At 38.2% G+C, this 16,023-nt stretch overlaps 1 protein-coding gene across 50 annotated transcripts in view; it reads left to right on the top strand.

The window, feature by feature from the left end:
* NEB (nebulin) overlaps nucleotides 1-16,023 on the top strand; it is a 213,964-nt gene that overhangs the window by 74,249 nt on the left and 123,692 nt on the right. For all 50 annotated transcript variants that reach the window (XR_011428216.1, XR_011428215.1, XR_011428214.1 and 47 more), the window contains exons 55-68: nucleotides 1,136-1,240; nucleotides 2,469-2,576; nucleotides 2,898-3,209; nucleotides 3,654-3,857; nucleotides 4,188-4,292; nucleotides 4,379-4,486; nucleotides 5,567-5,878; nucleotides 6,173-6,376; nucleotides 6,862-6,966; nucleotides 9,672-9,779; nucleotides 11,414-11,725; nucleotides 13,730-13,933; nucleotides 14,253-14,357; nucleotides 15,438-15,545. Coding sequence is in view for 43 of the 50 variants with exons in the window: in XM_070240934.1 (XP_070097035.1) it covers nucleotides 1,136-1,240; nucleotides 2,469-2,576; nucleotides 2,898-3,209; nucleotides 3,654-3,857; nucleotides 4,188-4,292; nucleotides 4,379-4,486; nucleotides 5,567-5,878; nucleotides 6,173-6,376; nucleotides 6,862-6,966; nucleotides 9,672-9,779; nucleotides 11,414-11,725; nucleotides 13,730-13,933; nucleotides 14,253-14,357; nucleotides 15,438-15,545 (2,400 nt within the window). In the remaining 7 variants the exon portion in view is untranslated. The remainder of the gene's footprint in view (nucleotides 1-1,135; nucleotides 1,241-2,468; nucleotides 2,577-2,897; nucleotides 3,210-3,653; nucleotides 3,858-4,187; nucleotides 4,293-4,378; nucleotides 4,487-5,566; nucleotides 5,879-6,172; nucleotides 6,377-6,861; nucleotides 6,967-9,671; nucleotides 9,780-11,413; nucleotides 11,726-13,729; nucleotides 13,934-14,252; nucleotides 14,358-15,437; nucleotides 15,546-16,023) is intronic.

Raw genomic sequence — 16,023 nt, 5'->3', positions numbered from 1 at the left:
AATACTTCAGTGTGTATTTCCTGAAAACAAGAACATTCTCTTGTATAATCATAGTGCAATGATCAAAATCAGGAAATCAATGTTGAAACAATGCTAGTTTACAGAATGTATTCAACTTTACCATTAATGTCCTTTATACAAAATAAGTATTTTCTGATCCAGGATCCAATCCAAGATCACATGTTGATTTGTTTGTCATATCTTCCGTCTCCTTTGATCTGGACTGGCTCCTCCCTATTCTTTGTCCTCCAAGTCCTTGATGTTTGTAAAGAGTGCTGGTCAGTTATTTTGTAGACTCTCCCTCAGTTTGGATGTGTCTGGTGTTTCTTCATGATTAGATTCAGGTTTTGTCTCTTCAGCAGGATAACACACGTTGTATCCTCCTCCATGTATCACATCAACAGACACATGATATCGCTTTGTTCCATTACTAATAATTTTAACTTTAATCACTTGGTTAAAATAGTGTTGCCAGGTTTCTCCACTGTCAAGTTACTATTTTATCCTTTTTAATTGACAAGTATCTTGTGGGGAGATTCTCTGACAATGTAAACATCCTGTTTTGTGTCAAACTTGCACCCCCTAGTTTTAGTAATCAGTGAAATTTTTGTTTGGGTCCCCTTGTCTTCTGTTGAAGAAAGACAGGGACATATGAGAGATTTTGATAAATTCTCATACAAAATCCTTTGGGGAATCCTAATTCTCCAGAATAATTATGAGGTATAACTATAAGTAATAAACCACGTAGGAAATGAGACTCCCTAATTTCTAGACATAACTTGAATCTGTCACCTTTTGAAAAGGCAAGGCCGTCTCCCAATTAAACAATGGGGGAGACTTTTGCAATCCAACAGAATGGAAAACTGCCGCTCCATTTGATGATCTTGGCAAGGCTCCAATTACTTGGGTTGATTTCTTACAGGCAGGATTATCTGTAACTTTGAAAAGGTAATCCATAATCTATATTTTGAAAGTCAGTTATGTCCCAGATAAGTCAAGAAATACAGTACCTATATCTTGCTTATGCTATCAATTGTAACAGTTAACTCATTTGAATTCAGTACTCCTGTTTGTTGTTAACTATGTCATTCACTAATTTACGAATACCACTGAAAAACTCTTATTTCTATTTTAGAGACTCTATAGAGAAGCTTGGGACAAGGACAAGACTCAAGTCCACATCATGCCTGACACCCCTGACATTATTCAGGCAAAAGCAAACTTAATCAATACAAGTGATGTAAGTTTCCAAATTCAGTGTATGTTTTTAGAAAGCTCATTTTAATTGCTTCCAAGGCAGTGAATTTATTTGGAAGTAATTTTGAATACCTGAATCATTTTAATTAATAAACTACATGTGACTTAGATTCCTCATTTCGTGGCTTTTAGCTTGAACATCAAAAATAATTGGCACTCTCCATCTCAGGCAGAGTTGGAGGGAGTGCCGTCTGTTCCTTGTAGTCCATTGTTACACATATCGTCATGTGTAATGGTTTATATTGCCCTAACCTATGTGGATAGGAGCTCCTTGGCAGCAGAGTCACTTCATGTTGAATCTGCAGTGCTTAGCTAGTGTAGTGCCTGACACACATGAAATTTGATGAAATTTTGATGAACGAGCATTAAAAAACCCATACAGGAGAATCTCGTTTTTATTTTCACTGTCATCATAGCATAATCTCCTGAAATTTATAGATGTAAAAATTAAATACTTCGAGATAAACGGTAAACTCTAATGGACTTTAACATTAAATGTCTTAGAGTAGTGCCACAAAGGACTTAAATGTAAACACAAGTCCAAGATCAACAGGCATTTTAAACAATCTGTTTTCTGGAGAAAGTATGCATAAAGTAAATTATATTCTTAATTATTTAATTATGTAACAAATCTAAAGAAACAAATTATTTCACTTAAGCTTTGTCTAATTCAACATTTAAATTTTCCTCAAAAAATTTTACATTTAAAAAATTATGAAGGACTTTGTTTCTTCCCTAGAGATGTGGATCCTACTGAAGTAGACTGAAGTTGTGAAGTAGGCTGTCTTTCACAATGCGTTAGCTACATGGAAGAGACACAATTAGACACAATTGTTCCCCACTAGAGATTTTACATAAGAAGGCATTGCTCTTCTCTAACAAAAACTTCTAATGAAACACTCAAAGTTAATTGGGAAACAGCACTTAAATGATATTAATTTCATTTCTCTATCAATTTACTTCTCCCTCATTCTCATAAGAATTTGGGAAGAGCTGATGTTTAATTTTGTTGATCTAAGTAATTGAAGAGCTTTAAAGTTTAAAACAGGATCAGTAGCAATCACTGGGCATAATTTCCAATTACATTTGAGTATTCTCGAGCACAGACACTATTCTCATGGACTCTTAAAATATTTAGCATGTTGGATCCATTATTCTGCAGTTGTTTACGGAAAACAGTTTTTCCCAAAGTGATTTTCATCTCTTAACAGAAACTCTACCGAATGGGTTATGAGGAGCTGAAGAAAAAAGGTTACGATCTTCCCCTTGATGCCATCCCAATCAAAGCAGCAAAAGCATCTCGAGAAATTGCCAGTGAAGTAAGACTTTATTCCCTGTTCATACTGATTTGATTGTAATTTGTCACTTCAAAGCAGTCTTAATTTAATTTTAAATTGAACAAAATCTTCATAACAAATTAAAACAGAATGAAATGATCCCAGAGATGCAGTATGAGATGAGGATAAGCTCAAGGGTGCATTTATTATGTATGGAATTTGTAGCTGGATTTAGTCTTCAGTCTTAACCTGTGGCTCTCTAGGTTTAATGAAATATTTGGAGTTAATGTGCTTTGTAATTTGCCACAAAGATGGCAACGTAAGTTAATCTTGAACGGAATAAGACATGTTTTTTTCCTTTAGTACAAGTACAAGGAAGGCTTTCGCAAGCAGCTTGGCCACCACATTGGAGCCCGGGATATCAAAGATGATCCCAAGATGATGTGGTCCATGCATGTGGCCAAGATCCAGAGTGACAGGGAGTACAAGAAGGACTTTGAGAAGTGGAAGACCAAGTTCAGCAGCCCCGTGGACATGCTGGGGGTGGTGCTGGCCAAGAAGTGCCAGACCTTAGTGAGTGATGTGGACTACAAGAACTACCTGCACCAGTGGACGTGCCTGCCCGACCAGAGTGACGTTGTCCATGCTCGGCACGCCTATGACCTCCAGAGTGATGTGAGTCTAAGATTTGCCTTTGGCTAACAAAACACCGTGTCTACTTTCCTTAGTATCAAAGTTCCCCCAAAATGAGGGGAGTTGAGTTTACACAACTGAGTTCCACTTCCCTGGACTAATGCTCACGCTCTATCCAGTCATCAAAATGTCTGGAGGCACCATTATTCCACAAAGAGCCAACAAAGCCCTCATTGCTTTGATGGAAGCTTCTAGATTGTTGATTTAGAAGAGTTGTCATTCTCTACATGCTGCTGTTTAAATGTTTTTCAAAACATACTTCTAATCTGAATATTTTGATGATTCACAAAACATACCAAAATGTTAATATTTTCCAAGAATTCAAGCATTGAAATGTTTAGTTTAGTATAATATAACATGATCTTTTATTTCCTTGGGGGTATATCATTGTGCTTATGTTTAGTGGTTTGTCACTTACAATTTCAGAATTTGTACAAGTCCGACCTTCATTGGCTAAAAGGCATTGGCTGGTTACCCAGTGGTTCTCTTGAGGATGAGAAAAACAAGAGAGCTACCCAGATTTTGAGTGACCACAATTACCGTCAGCACCCAGACAAATTCAAGTTTTCCAGCCTCATGGATTCCATTCCAATGGTTTTGGCAAAAAACAATGCTATTACCATGAACCGTGTAAGTCCTTTCTTTACTTGAGGAAGGTATTAGTTTGTGTGTGTGTGTGTGTGTGTGTGTGTGTGTGTGTGCGCGCGCGCGCGCGTATGTGTGTGAACACTGAAATCTGTCTCTATAAAAGAAAATTCACATTCAATTTTTTTACTTGGTATTAAAGTGGTTTTTAGTTAAGTGTTGTGCTTCTTATCGACATGAGATATCTAGACCTGAAAGTGTTACAAATACCAACTCACAGAGCAGATTCTCTTTACTTTCGTTAAGAATCAGATTATTCTCATGTATCTACTCATTACTGGCCTGCACTAGTCATGTCTTTCTTGTTTGTTTTAGCGCCTCTATACAGAAGCTTGGGATAAAGACAAAACCACTGTCCACATAATGCCAGACACCCCTGAAGTTTTACTAGCTAAACAAAACAAAATAAATTTCAGTGAGGTAAGCAATATATTCATGGTGCATGAGATATTTTCCTTACACTGCACTTTCCAAATCAAACTTATGATGATTTATCTCTATTTCAGAAACTGTACAAACTTGGTCTAGAAGAAACCAAGAATAGAGGCTATGATATGCGGCTAGATGCCATTCCCATCAGGGTGGCCAAGGCCTCCAGAGACACTGCAAGTGACGTAAGTGCACCTGGAAAGTTCTTTGCCTTAGCTTTGCTCAAAGATTCTTTCTCTCTCCTGGATATATAGTAGAGTGAGTAAGCTATGAGGTCAAAGTTCTTGCTAACAGTTTTTTCTCAGTAAATAGTTCAAAATAATGGTAAGGAAATTCTCAACACAAAGGCTAAATTCTAGCTATGGTTGAGTCCCTAGCTACATGCATTTCAAAATATTGTCCATTTCTTGCTGAACAAAAGCCTTGGATACTTGACTATAGTTCAGACATCCTTTTGGCTTTTCCACATGATGTGTCTCTTACATACAACCGAACTCATTGTAGGATTCCTTCAAAACCCAGCGGGCCAATGAACCCACAAGGGCTGAATGAATAGGATACATTATTCTATTTGAAGTCCAACCATCCACGTGGACTATGTGTTTGTATCTACATCCAGTGATTGGTTGCGGCTATTTACTTTCTTTAAAGGATGGATTTGCTCACATTTCCAGAAACCTTTATCCTTCTATTTCTTTTGTCCATGAAGTCAAACATATATTTTTCTTTTATTTCCATAATATGGAAATTAACCATCATAATTTTAAAATTAATGTTCAACAACCACAGGAGGGTTAAAAGTATTAACATATACCAATATAATGGAATATGTGCAGCTATTAAAATTCATGTTTGTGAAGCATATTTAACAACACGGAGAAATGCTTATTTAATAACTGAAAAAAGCAGGCGCAAACCTGTATACAGTATGACTCCTACTCTAATTTTGTTCTCTGTCTGTCTCTCTCTATCTCTCTCTCCCTCTCTCTCTCTCCCACACACATGTGCATACACACACACACACACTGCTCAAAAAGCAGTTTTATCAGTGGTTATCACTGAATGACGGAATAATGTTTTAATTTTCCTTTCTTTTTTGTATATGTATATATGCTTTGTTTTCTAAATGGTTTACAAAATGCATGTATTATTTATATGTTCAGAGGAAAATCTTTATGTTTTTAATGAATAGAAAAATCTGGGCCTAGTAATTGCTTTTTATTATAAGTTAAAATAGGCAACTATCAGTCTTTTTCTTCTTCTAGTTCAAGTACAAAGAAGGCTATCGCAAGCAGCTTGGCCACCACATTGGAGCCCGAGATATTAAGGACGATCCCAAGATGATGTGGTCCATGCATGTGGCCAAGATCCAGAGTGACAGGGAGTACAAGAAGGACTTTGAGAAGTGGAAGACCAAGTTCAGCAGCCCCGTGGACATGCTGGGGGTGGTGCTGGCCAAGAAGTGCCAGACCTTAGTGAGTGATGTGGACTACAAGAACTACCTGCACCAGTGGACGTGCCTGCCCGACCAGAGTGATGTCATCCATGCTCGGCAGGCCTATGACCTCCAGAGTGACGTGAGTAACTGAGGATCACAGTGACAGCAAAGGTGGGAAATCAGTGAATGAACACCCTTTGAGAAGGTAGAATAAGTGGCACCAAGCTCACAGGCCTCTGCAAAGGGGGGATAGCAATTCTTTTCTTGTGAGAGTTAATCCCTTCACCCTGCAGATCAAAAAGGAGTGTTGTCTGATATCCTGCCTGTCCACCAAACTATATTTTAAGAGAGCTTTTACTTTATTTCATTTTCTCCAGATGAAAATGTCTTCCCATTGCAGGGATAAATATGTGTTGACTATTTGTATTAACAGAATATGTACAAGTCAGATCTCCAATGGCTGAGAGGCATCGGCTGGGTTCCCATTGGCTCTTTGGATGTGGAAAAATGCAAAAGGGCAACTGAAATTTTGAGTGATAAAATCTATCGCCAGCCTCCAGACAGATTCAAATTTACCAGTGTGACTGATTCTCTGGAACAAGTGTTGGCCAAGAATAATGCCATCACCATGAACAAGGTGAGGCTTCAAAATTCAATGAACCAAGGTAGGACTCTTAAAGCTGAATCAAAGAAAAGGGAGTGTAATTAAAAAAAGAAAGAAATAGAGCATTGAGCAACAAAAGACATCTGTCTGTCTACCTATCATCTGTATGTTTGTCTATCTCTCTATCATCTATCTGATATGTCAATTATATTTTAATATTTACTTCAGTAATTGTTTCATAGTTTTGATAAAAAGACATTTTTGTGGAAAATCGTCTTTGCATAAAAGATATTCTCAATTTCCTTTTAATTGTTAACATACATTTCAGATTATCAGAAGGCTCTTATAAATATCTGTTCTACTATGAATTGATTACTTAAAGATGTGTATAAGATACATAATGTGTACAAAATGCATAACCTTTTGTTATTTTATTTCTAAAGTTTTTATGGCCCGAAAATTTCTGTTAATTACACAATGAATTTTTTCCTGATGCCATTATATATTTTCTTCGATAGCGTTTGTACACGGAAGCCTGGGACAAAGACAAGACCCAGGTCCACATCATGCCAGACACACCAGAAATTATGTTGGCAAGAATGAACCAGATCAACTACAGTGAGGTGGGGGCACATGTTAATTCTATAACATTTGCATGCTGTTTGTTATTTCAATTGATCTGTTCCATGGTGATAAAATACTCAATGACAACTTTACAAAGAATCTCTTTTCTTGTTTTATATGAATACCAACTCTTGTATTTCTCAATCACCATCCTAAACTTCAAACTTCAAGAAATACAAATGATCATTAGGAAGTGCAACTTGTAAGAACTAATGATTTAAGCAGTAACCATGAGATTATAAGACCTTGTTCTTTAATTAATTTCTTCAATTGGGAACGTAGCAATGTACCAAATATACATGCATCTCCCCCTTATGCTCTATAGCTGTGCTAAATACATTTTCCATGTGTGATTTATTTTTCCTAAATTGTAGTTTAGGGTAAAATTTTAAGATTTTTAAGTATAAGATTAAAGTCAAGGACTGAAATCATAGTACTATCAAATAACACTGAGAGAGAGAAACAGAGACACAGAGAAAGGGAGAGGACTTGTCTGTGGGCATATTAGCAAACTCATTTCCTTCTCACTCCGTCAGCATAGAACCCTGTGTCACCATTTCAGAACCACAGATGTCTAGACAGAGAGATCAGCCTCTAGCATAGGAGTCCCCACCCAACACATTGTCATCTTGCCTTTGCTTAAGTGTTCTCAGTGATAAGGAGCTTATCTCAGAAATCAACCCATTTGTTCTGGAAAATTCCATTAGCAGGTGCTTCTGATGTGTTGTCACAACACATCAGAACACAATCAGTCACAAGCTTTCTCTCTGTAGACCCACATAGTCCCCTGAGGCTATGCAGAATCAATCTGTGCCACCTCCATGGAGTTGGAATAGCTACCATGGGACTCCCCTGCTACCTCACCTCAGGGGCGATTTCTAATCCAAACATCCTAAATTCGTGGGCATTCCTCACATGACGTTCCTGCTGGAATGTGGCTCTCAGAACTGAACAAAATCCTGTGAGTAAGGAGTGGCCAGTGTGGAACACAGTTGACTGTCATATTTCCTCTTCTGGACACTTGACCCCCATTGTGCTCCCTGTGCCTCAGGGCACATTGGCTGCTATGTCACTGCTGGTACACATGGAACTTGGGATCAACTGAAATCCTAAGACATTTTACCTGGGCTTAAGCTAGGTTTCCTCTGTCCTGCATTTATATATTTTCAATTTAAATCTCAATTCAAAGATTGACATTTATCTCCCTGCAATTTCTTCTCAAAATGAGCCTATTGGTTTAATACTATGGAGATTTTTGTGAATCTAAGAGCCTCTCAGCTGAAGTATTAGTTGTTTCCCCCAGCTTTGTGCTATCAACAAGAAAAATAGTATTTCTTTGACAGCATGAATCAACAGTACATTACTCTTCTGCAGAATGTAACTTAGAAATTTTAAATAGATTAGCCATCATCTTAAGTTATTTGATTTTTGGGGTGCAGAGTATAATTTGGTAATTGCATAACTAGCTCTTAATCGTCACCAAAAACTAAAATTATCAGATGCTACTCTCGAATAGAAAAGGAGTGAATTTTAAGTTAAACCTGTGATAGAGGTGCCATATTGTTACAGAAAAGTATGTATTGTATGTGCAGGAATTAGGAGACAAAATGTGCCTGGAACCAGCCACTCAGCATTTCTGGAATTCTCTACTGTGTCTTTACTGCAAAGGCTCAGAGATGCTAAGGTGTTGCTGTTGATTCGAAGGGACCCAGGGAGATTGCTGACTGCCTAACCTGCCTCATCTGCTTTCTCTGTCTTTTCCCCAGTAGCTGAGTTCTTTTCTATTCTTTCCTTCCTATTCAGGACAGGAAGATAAAATGCAAATTTGATTATGTCACTCTTCTTCAAAGATTTTTGTTCGTTTCCTATTTGCTGTAGAATTAAATGCAAACATCTTATCCTCAAGCATCATTCTTTTCTGTCCTCTCTTGCCACTTCTCCCTGGGCCCGCACCCCACTTCCTTTGACACTCCTGCACTTTCACTCCCCTGTGCCTTAATTCATTCAACTTTCTCTGCCCTTGACTGTGACATCAGTCTATTGAAACCATACTCATCACTCAGGGTCAATGCAAAGGTCACTCCCTCTGCAGAAACTTTCCTGATTCTCAATTCAGAATAAATTATTCCTTCCTGGAGTTCTTCGTTAATAATATGGTTGAATCAGCTCTTGTAGTTTGACTTTTTGGCAGCTTGTTCCATAGGTTTTGAGTCTTTCCATCAATTCTTCCAGAAATCTTGAACATGGGAGAGGTCTCATACTCATCTTTGATTCCCAAGTACCCATCACAGTCATGGCATAGAGTCAGTGCAGAATAAGAGTGAATCGAATCAATTTCCATGATCAATAGTTAATCAAGTCTTTCTGATTCACATTTTTACCACCTTAGGCCTATGAGTTTCGGAGTAATTTTTCCAGTTGTTTTCAAAACTGATTTATTGTAACTAAAATTTTTTAAGTGATATATAATATCTACGTATAGTTAATTCAACATAAGTTTTAAAATAAAAAACAAAGATGCGATGTTCTCTATAGGTATCATTTTTAAGTCTTCAGCAAAATATGTAGAAGGGCTAGAACTCTCAAAAGTGAGATTATTATAGGCACCTAGCTGTGTAGAACTTAGTGAATTATTCCAGTCTCCTGTTAGTTTTTGGATATTAATGTCAACATCCAACTGATTTTTTTTTTCCCCCAAATGTAGAGTCTGTATAAACTTGCCAATGAAGAAGCAAAGAAGAAAGGCTATGACTTGCGAAGTGATGCCATCCCGATCGTGGCAGCCAAGGCCTCCAGGGACATCGTCAGTGATGTGAGTTGTCAATTTTATTCTGAGTACGTGATCAGTCTGAAGTGACATTTTCACTGAACTAAATCTTTAAAAAGAACTTTCCTGGATCTTTGAAAATATATCCTGATGCGTTTGTGTGGAATTTTTCAAAAACCTCGTTTTGAGGGAAATGAAAAATTTGATGTTGATAAAAGGGGTTTGTAACCTTTAGGACACAGTATCTTCAGTGAAAACTGATTCACCAAGAATAGAGAAAGATCCATTCTTGTGGAAACAGTTGGAGTGCAGCTGCAGGCTTGGAGATGTTTGTATAAAAATGATCACAGTGCTGATAGAAAGTGTATTTCATAAACTTAAGTTCTCCCCAGGAGAATAAGTGCCTTACTTTACACAGCACTTTAATATACAATATTCAAAAAATGCATATGATACTTGCCATTGCCATTTGCCCTTGTAAGATTATGAAAAGAAGGCAATAATCAGTACCAGCCCAAGCTCTCACCCTTAACAATAGCTCCTGGCTGTGTAGCTCGCAGCTCCCAGAAGAAAACCATCATCCTTTCCTGGTGCCACAGGGAATCGGAACAGACCACTGGTCTAAAACTCAAGGCCCACTATTTGCTGTGCTTTCTATTGAAAGATCATGTCAATGACTCACTTTAATCTATGTAGGTTGGACCTTCCCCACAAATGGATTTTTGCCAATAATAATAAATAATGAAATAATAATAATCAAGAAGTATTGAGAACTCTGTGCTAAGAGCTTTACATGCATCACCTCACTTACTCTTCATAATTACCCCAGGATGTAAATATTGTTGTTGTTCCCATTTTGTGGATTGCTTGAGCAACTTGCCTAAAATCAAACTCTTAGTGGGTGGTGGAGTTGAAACTCCAAACAACCTTGTTCCTTTCCACTGTACCACTGCGTCCTGCTGACTCGTCTATACTTTCTCACTCAGCTATTTTTGAGACTAGAAGCGCGTATTTTGAGTAATTGGCTCAGATTGCAGGCCGAAGTCATTGGACATGGAGTAATAAAAACATTCTTGGCCCATGAGAGACTAGAGACGGTGACTTTATTAGGAGCATGCTCTAACCAATTGGGCTGTTACATCAGCTTCACCAGTATAATCAGGTTTCAAAATGAGGCCAAAAATTTGCCACCCCCACTGTATGCCTGAATCCATTATGAAATAATAAATTCTCCTCTGCTGCTGCTGTAGGTAGCCCTTGACCTAGAGCATTTCATCCTCTCAGGAACCAGACACTCATTTTACTGCCTGTTCAATGCACTGTGTTACCAAGTGCATCTCTTTCCTGACATGCTTTTACAGAATAAGCTCCATTTCTCTAAGTTCCCTGGGTCGAATGGCCTCTAGCACACGTCCACAGGTGGCCTTTCCTCACTGTGTGAACTTCCTGCCTCCAGAACTATTCCTCAGTACCAGGCCATAGGTGTATACGCTACAATTATATGGATTCCATCTATTTTTACTACCTCTATAAGCTTCAAGGATGAAAGTCAGGATATTGGCTTGAGCTAGTGCTTAAGCAAGTCAGCTTACAACTGTGATGTAAGCAAGGTGATTTTGTACAGACTTTGGGCCTCTAAGGGTTACAATAAAAACCTGATTTGTGTGTTTTCATCTCAGTACAAATACAAAGATGGTTACCGCAAGCAGCTTGGCCATCACATTGGAGCCCGAGATATTAAGGACGATCCCAAGATGATGTGGTCCATGCATGTGGCCAAGATCCAGAGTGACAGGGAGTACAAGAAGGACTTTGAGAAGTGGAAGACCAAGTTCAGCAGCCCCGTGGACATGCTGGGGGTGGTGCTGGCCAAGAAGTGTCAGACCTTAGTGAGTGATGTGGACTACAAGAACTACCTGCACCAGTGGACGTGCCTGCCCGACCAGAGTGATGTCATCCATGCTCGGCAGGCCTATGACCTCCAGAGTGACGTGAGTACAGTACCTATAACAGCGCTGTGTGCAGAAATAATTTCACCTATATAAAAGTTATCTTTTATACACAATCCATTGGCCTACTCAAGCTAGGATTTATTGGTCAGTGAATGAGATTTGAATCAGAGTATAGTTTTATTGCTTTATTGTGAATATGTTAATAAGCTTTATAAGGAAGTAAGGTTTACAAATAGGACTTGGTGTTATAAAAAAAAAACAAAACTGGAATTAAGCAATGTTAGAATTCAGGGTCCACCAGAGGGAGACATTTTCTTTTATTTTTTTAAGGAGGAAGAGGCATCACATTTTTATTAAAAAGAAAAATTACTCTGAAATTTTTTTTAGCATCCTTGCAAAACAAATGAGGTTATAATTAGTAAAATACTGATGCCTGCTACAATGCCAAATGTTGTTTATATGAAATAAAACAACTCACTCTGTCTATAAGCTATTGGATCATTTCACTGATGCTTCCTCCTCTTGGCACAGCTCTCTTTGTGGAGGGGTCACGTGGTGATGACAGAGCCTAGTTCCTATTAGAAGCAGATGCACCATCTCACATCTGGGTGTGAGAAGCACATTTCCTGCAGCATATATTTATAAATGTTTGAAGGAATTATTAAGCATGAGAGGACTTTGGAGAATAAAATGAATTAATAATAATTATACATTAATTTGCTCTTCCTAGAAACTGTACAACCCACCTGTGAAAACTCCCACATCTGTTCTGTAGCTTTCAACATATACAACTCTGTGCTTTGCAATTCTTTCCAAAAACAAAAGGCTTTGCCTGCACATGAAAGGTAGTTAAAAATGGTTAATGTCACCCGTAGAGTGACAGCATTGACAGATTTCTCACATCCATCTATTTGTTGAGTGACTTTTGGCGATTGCCTCCTTCACACTGTGATATGGTCTTAATGAGGTAGGAAGCATTTGAAAGTAAAAAAAGCCCTCCAGAGGTATAAAAGGTTATTGTTTTCATTCTTGCTGTGGTTATTGAGGGGGCAATTAATAGTCAGCATAGGACAATTCCAATAGGCTTTTTGTCTAGACTGCAAAATGCCAGCCTATATTTTCTGCTGAGTTTCTGTTACTGGAGAAATCCTTCCAAAGAGCTGAGCAAAGGTCCAACTCCGTTGTTGTGCAGCAGTTATGAAAATTTAATGGGTACACAAAAATTTTTAGCAGAACAAAATGATTTAAAATAAAGTGAGAAATAAGATATGGGAAGACAATTCTGGAAAGGAGCCCATGCTTTCTGTCCTGAGAACTCGGCGTGGAAGAGACTGGGGCCCTGGACCAATGAAATTTATTGCCCTGAATCTTAGTGTTAAAACCATCACAGGTCTGCCTTGGGGCTTTAGGGGATCTACATCATTATTTTATTTTAACTTCTCTCTCTCTTTTTTTTTTAAAGAGCTTTACGGATAATTTTAAATATAAGAAAAAGAAAATCAGGTTATAATAACCCAAACACTGAAAAAGCCCACTCCTGCTCATATAATTTATCCACACACATTGTTTTATGTGCTATTTTTTCATTTAATATTATATTAATGACTTTTCTATGTCATCAATATTTTTTAAAATAGGGCTTTTAATAACTGCAGAGTATTTAATTTGACTAGGATTGACATTTATTTGCTGATAACCTGTTGTTGGACATATGTGTGGTTTCTCTCACTCTGAGTTGGCATTCTTTTCCTGTGCCCAAGGACATCATAACGACATTCACTGACCTGAGTGATGGAGATTTATTAGTTTGGGTCACTCCTCTCCTAACAACCTGAAATATTTGATCACTTTTTGTTATGGCTAGGAGATATTTCTGGGTTGTTTTTGAACATAGATCCTCTTTTAGTCTGTCTAATACTTGTTTTCAATGAAAAAAAAAAAACTCCAACAACCAGAATTGTAGTTTGTTATTGATTTCATTTGTATCTTTACCCTAAATCCTTTGGTCTTGCTGAAGAACTTGTGGCTTTTTCCTCTTCACAGAATATTTATAAGTCTGATCTCCAGTGGCTGAAAGGCATTGGCTGGGTCCCCATTGGGTCTCTGGATGTAGTCAAGTGCAAGAGAGCGGGAGAGATACTGAGTGACAACCTCTACCGGCAGCCTCCAGACAAACTGAAATTTACCAGTGTGACTGATTCCCTGGAACAGGTGTTGGCCAAGAACAACGCCATCAACATGAACAAGGTGAGCCCCAGCTGCCTCAAGCTTTGCCAAGATGCCAAAAGACGTTATTATATTTTAATGACTAGTGGAGTTAAAATGATCCATGAAGGTGTATGGTTACATTTACCTCTTAAATGACATACTTGAAGTCCTCTAAATGATTTCTATTATTCCCAGTTTTAAACCTTGATAATGAGCATAAAGACTCAAACCTCCAACTGAATACCTTATATCTAAGTCTGGTTTATTTTTCCTAATAAGAGCAAGAATAATTATGCTTTAATTTGACTTTTTGTAATTTCTACTTCAAATGGTTTTCTACCCACATCTTCTTTGACAGCGCTTATACACAGAGGCGTGGGACAAAGACAAGACTCAAGTTCATATCATGCCCGATACCCCGGAGATCATGTTGGCAAGGCAGAACAAAATCAACTACAGTGAGGTAGGGGCAAAATTCTGTGGTGCTACACTTATTTTGCTGTCGTTGTTATTGTTTATTTTTCTACACTTACTTTTATGGAGATTCTTGGGCCTCAGTGGTGCATGCAGCTTCATGATATGAACACTGAGCCTGTTCAACCTTTCCATCTCTGGGTTGAATATTATATTCTATAGGATTCCAAGGGCAAACTAAAGCCACATTAACTTTTCAGTTTATGACAATTGCCTGTGTGGGTCAGTGGGACTGAGTAGTATTTTTGGCATTTCCAAGGGGTAGGACCGGCAGATAAAATACTGGCTTATTATTTATACTAAAAAGTTATTAGTTATTTATCTGAAATTCAAGTACAACTGGGCATGCTATATTTTTATTTGCTAAATCTTGCAACCCTACCAAAGGGGCCTCTAACAATATCCATCTCTTTCCCACCTGAATCCTGAATAAAATTGAGAAGTAAAACAAAAGAGTAGAAATAGAAGTCAAAATCTCACATTTTTTACTATTGAAGCTAGGTTAAAGGATACGTTGGTATGAAAGCAAAATGTGCCTGCTAACTGAACCCCAGAATTTGTTTCCCCTCCCGGGCACAGGCCGCAGTGGAGCAAGGCAATCCCTGCTTCACCGTCCTGAGGGAGAGGTTCTACTTAGAGCACAGAGAAACAGAGGAGGGCCCTGGGCTTGGTCCTAAAGGGAGCAGGTCAGAGCTGAGCTGCTCATGCCCCCTTGTCTCATCCCTACCAATTAGATGAATCAGTAAATCTCTGCACCTCTCCACGGGCAGACAGAGTAAAGAGACAGGGAACGGAGAAAGTCCAGAGATAAAATAATGGAGCTCCCTTTATAGGAAGGAAACCTCAGGCGTGAGAAAGAAGTGTTATCCATTAACAAATCTCATTTGTTTCTAAGGCTATATAGTATTTTTGGGTAGGATGTAATGCAATCTATTTACTTTCAAATATTGCTTGAAATTTAGATTGTTTCTAGTTCCTCTCCATTTTAAAATTATCTGGTATGTCACTTGAAAATCTCCAAATTGTTGCTGTCGAAATTTTTGCTTTAACTCTGACTTGCTTTCTATAGAGTCTGTATAAACTTGCCAATGAAGAAGCAAAGAAGAAAGGCTACGACTTGCGAAGCGATGCCATCCCGATCGTGGCAGCCAAGGCCTCCAGGGACATCGTCAGTGATGTGAGTAGCAACACACCATGTATTTACATGGTTGGATGAAGTGGGGGACAGGATCGTTATTAAAATGGGAAGATGCATCTGGGTGCCAGTGAAAGCATGTTTATTGACTTATTTTTCTAAATAAAAGAAGTTATTTTCACTTGGAAAAACTTTCATATTTTTAGCTCCAAAAGACTTTGATAATCAAGTCCCATAAGCTGAGAGGGTGTCCTAAACTTCAGTACAAAATTGAATTTGAAACTACAATCATCCATATCTATAATTTTTTGCTTTGTTTCTTTTTGCTGAGGAAGATTTGCCCTGAGCTAACATCGATTGCCAATCTTCCTCTTTTTTTACCTGAGGAAGATTAGCCCTGAGCTAACATCTGTGCCAATCTTCCTCTATTTTATATCTGGGTCACCTCACAGTGTGGCTTTACAAGTGGTGTAGGTCTGTGCCCAGGATCTGAACCTGCAAATCCGGGGCTGCCCGAGTG

This window comes from Equus caballus, chromosome 18 (assembly GCF_041296265.1).
Source record: "Equus caballus isolate H_3958 breed thoroughbred chromosome 18, TB-T2T, whole genome shotgun sequence".
NCBI lineage: Eukaryota > Metazoa > Chordata > Mammalia > Perissodactyla > Equidae > Equus > Equus caballus.
This window is presented reverse-complemented; position numbering and strand designations above follow the sequence as displayed.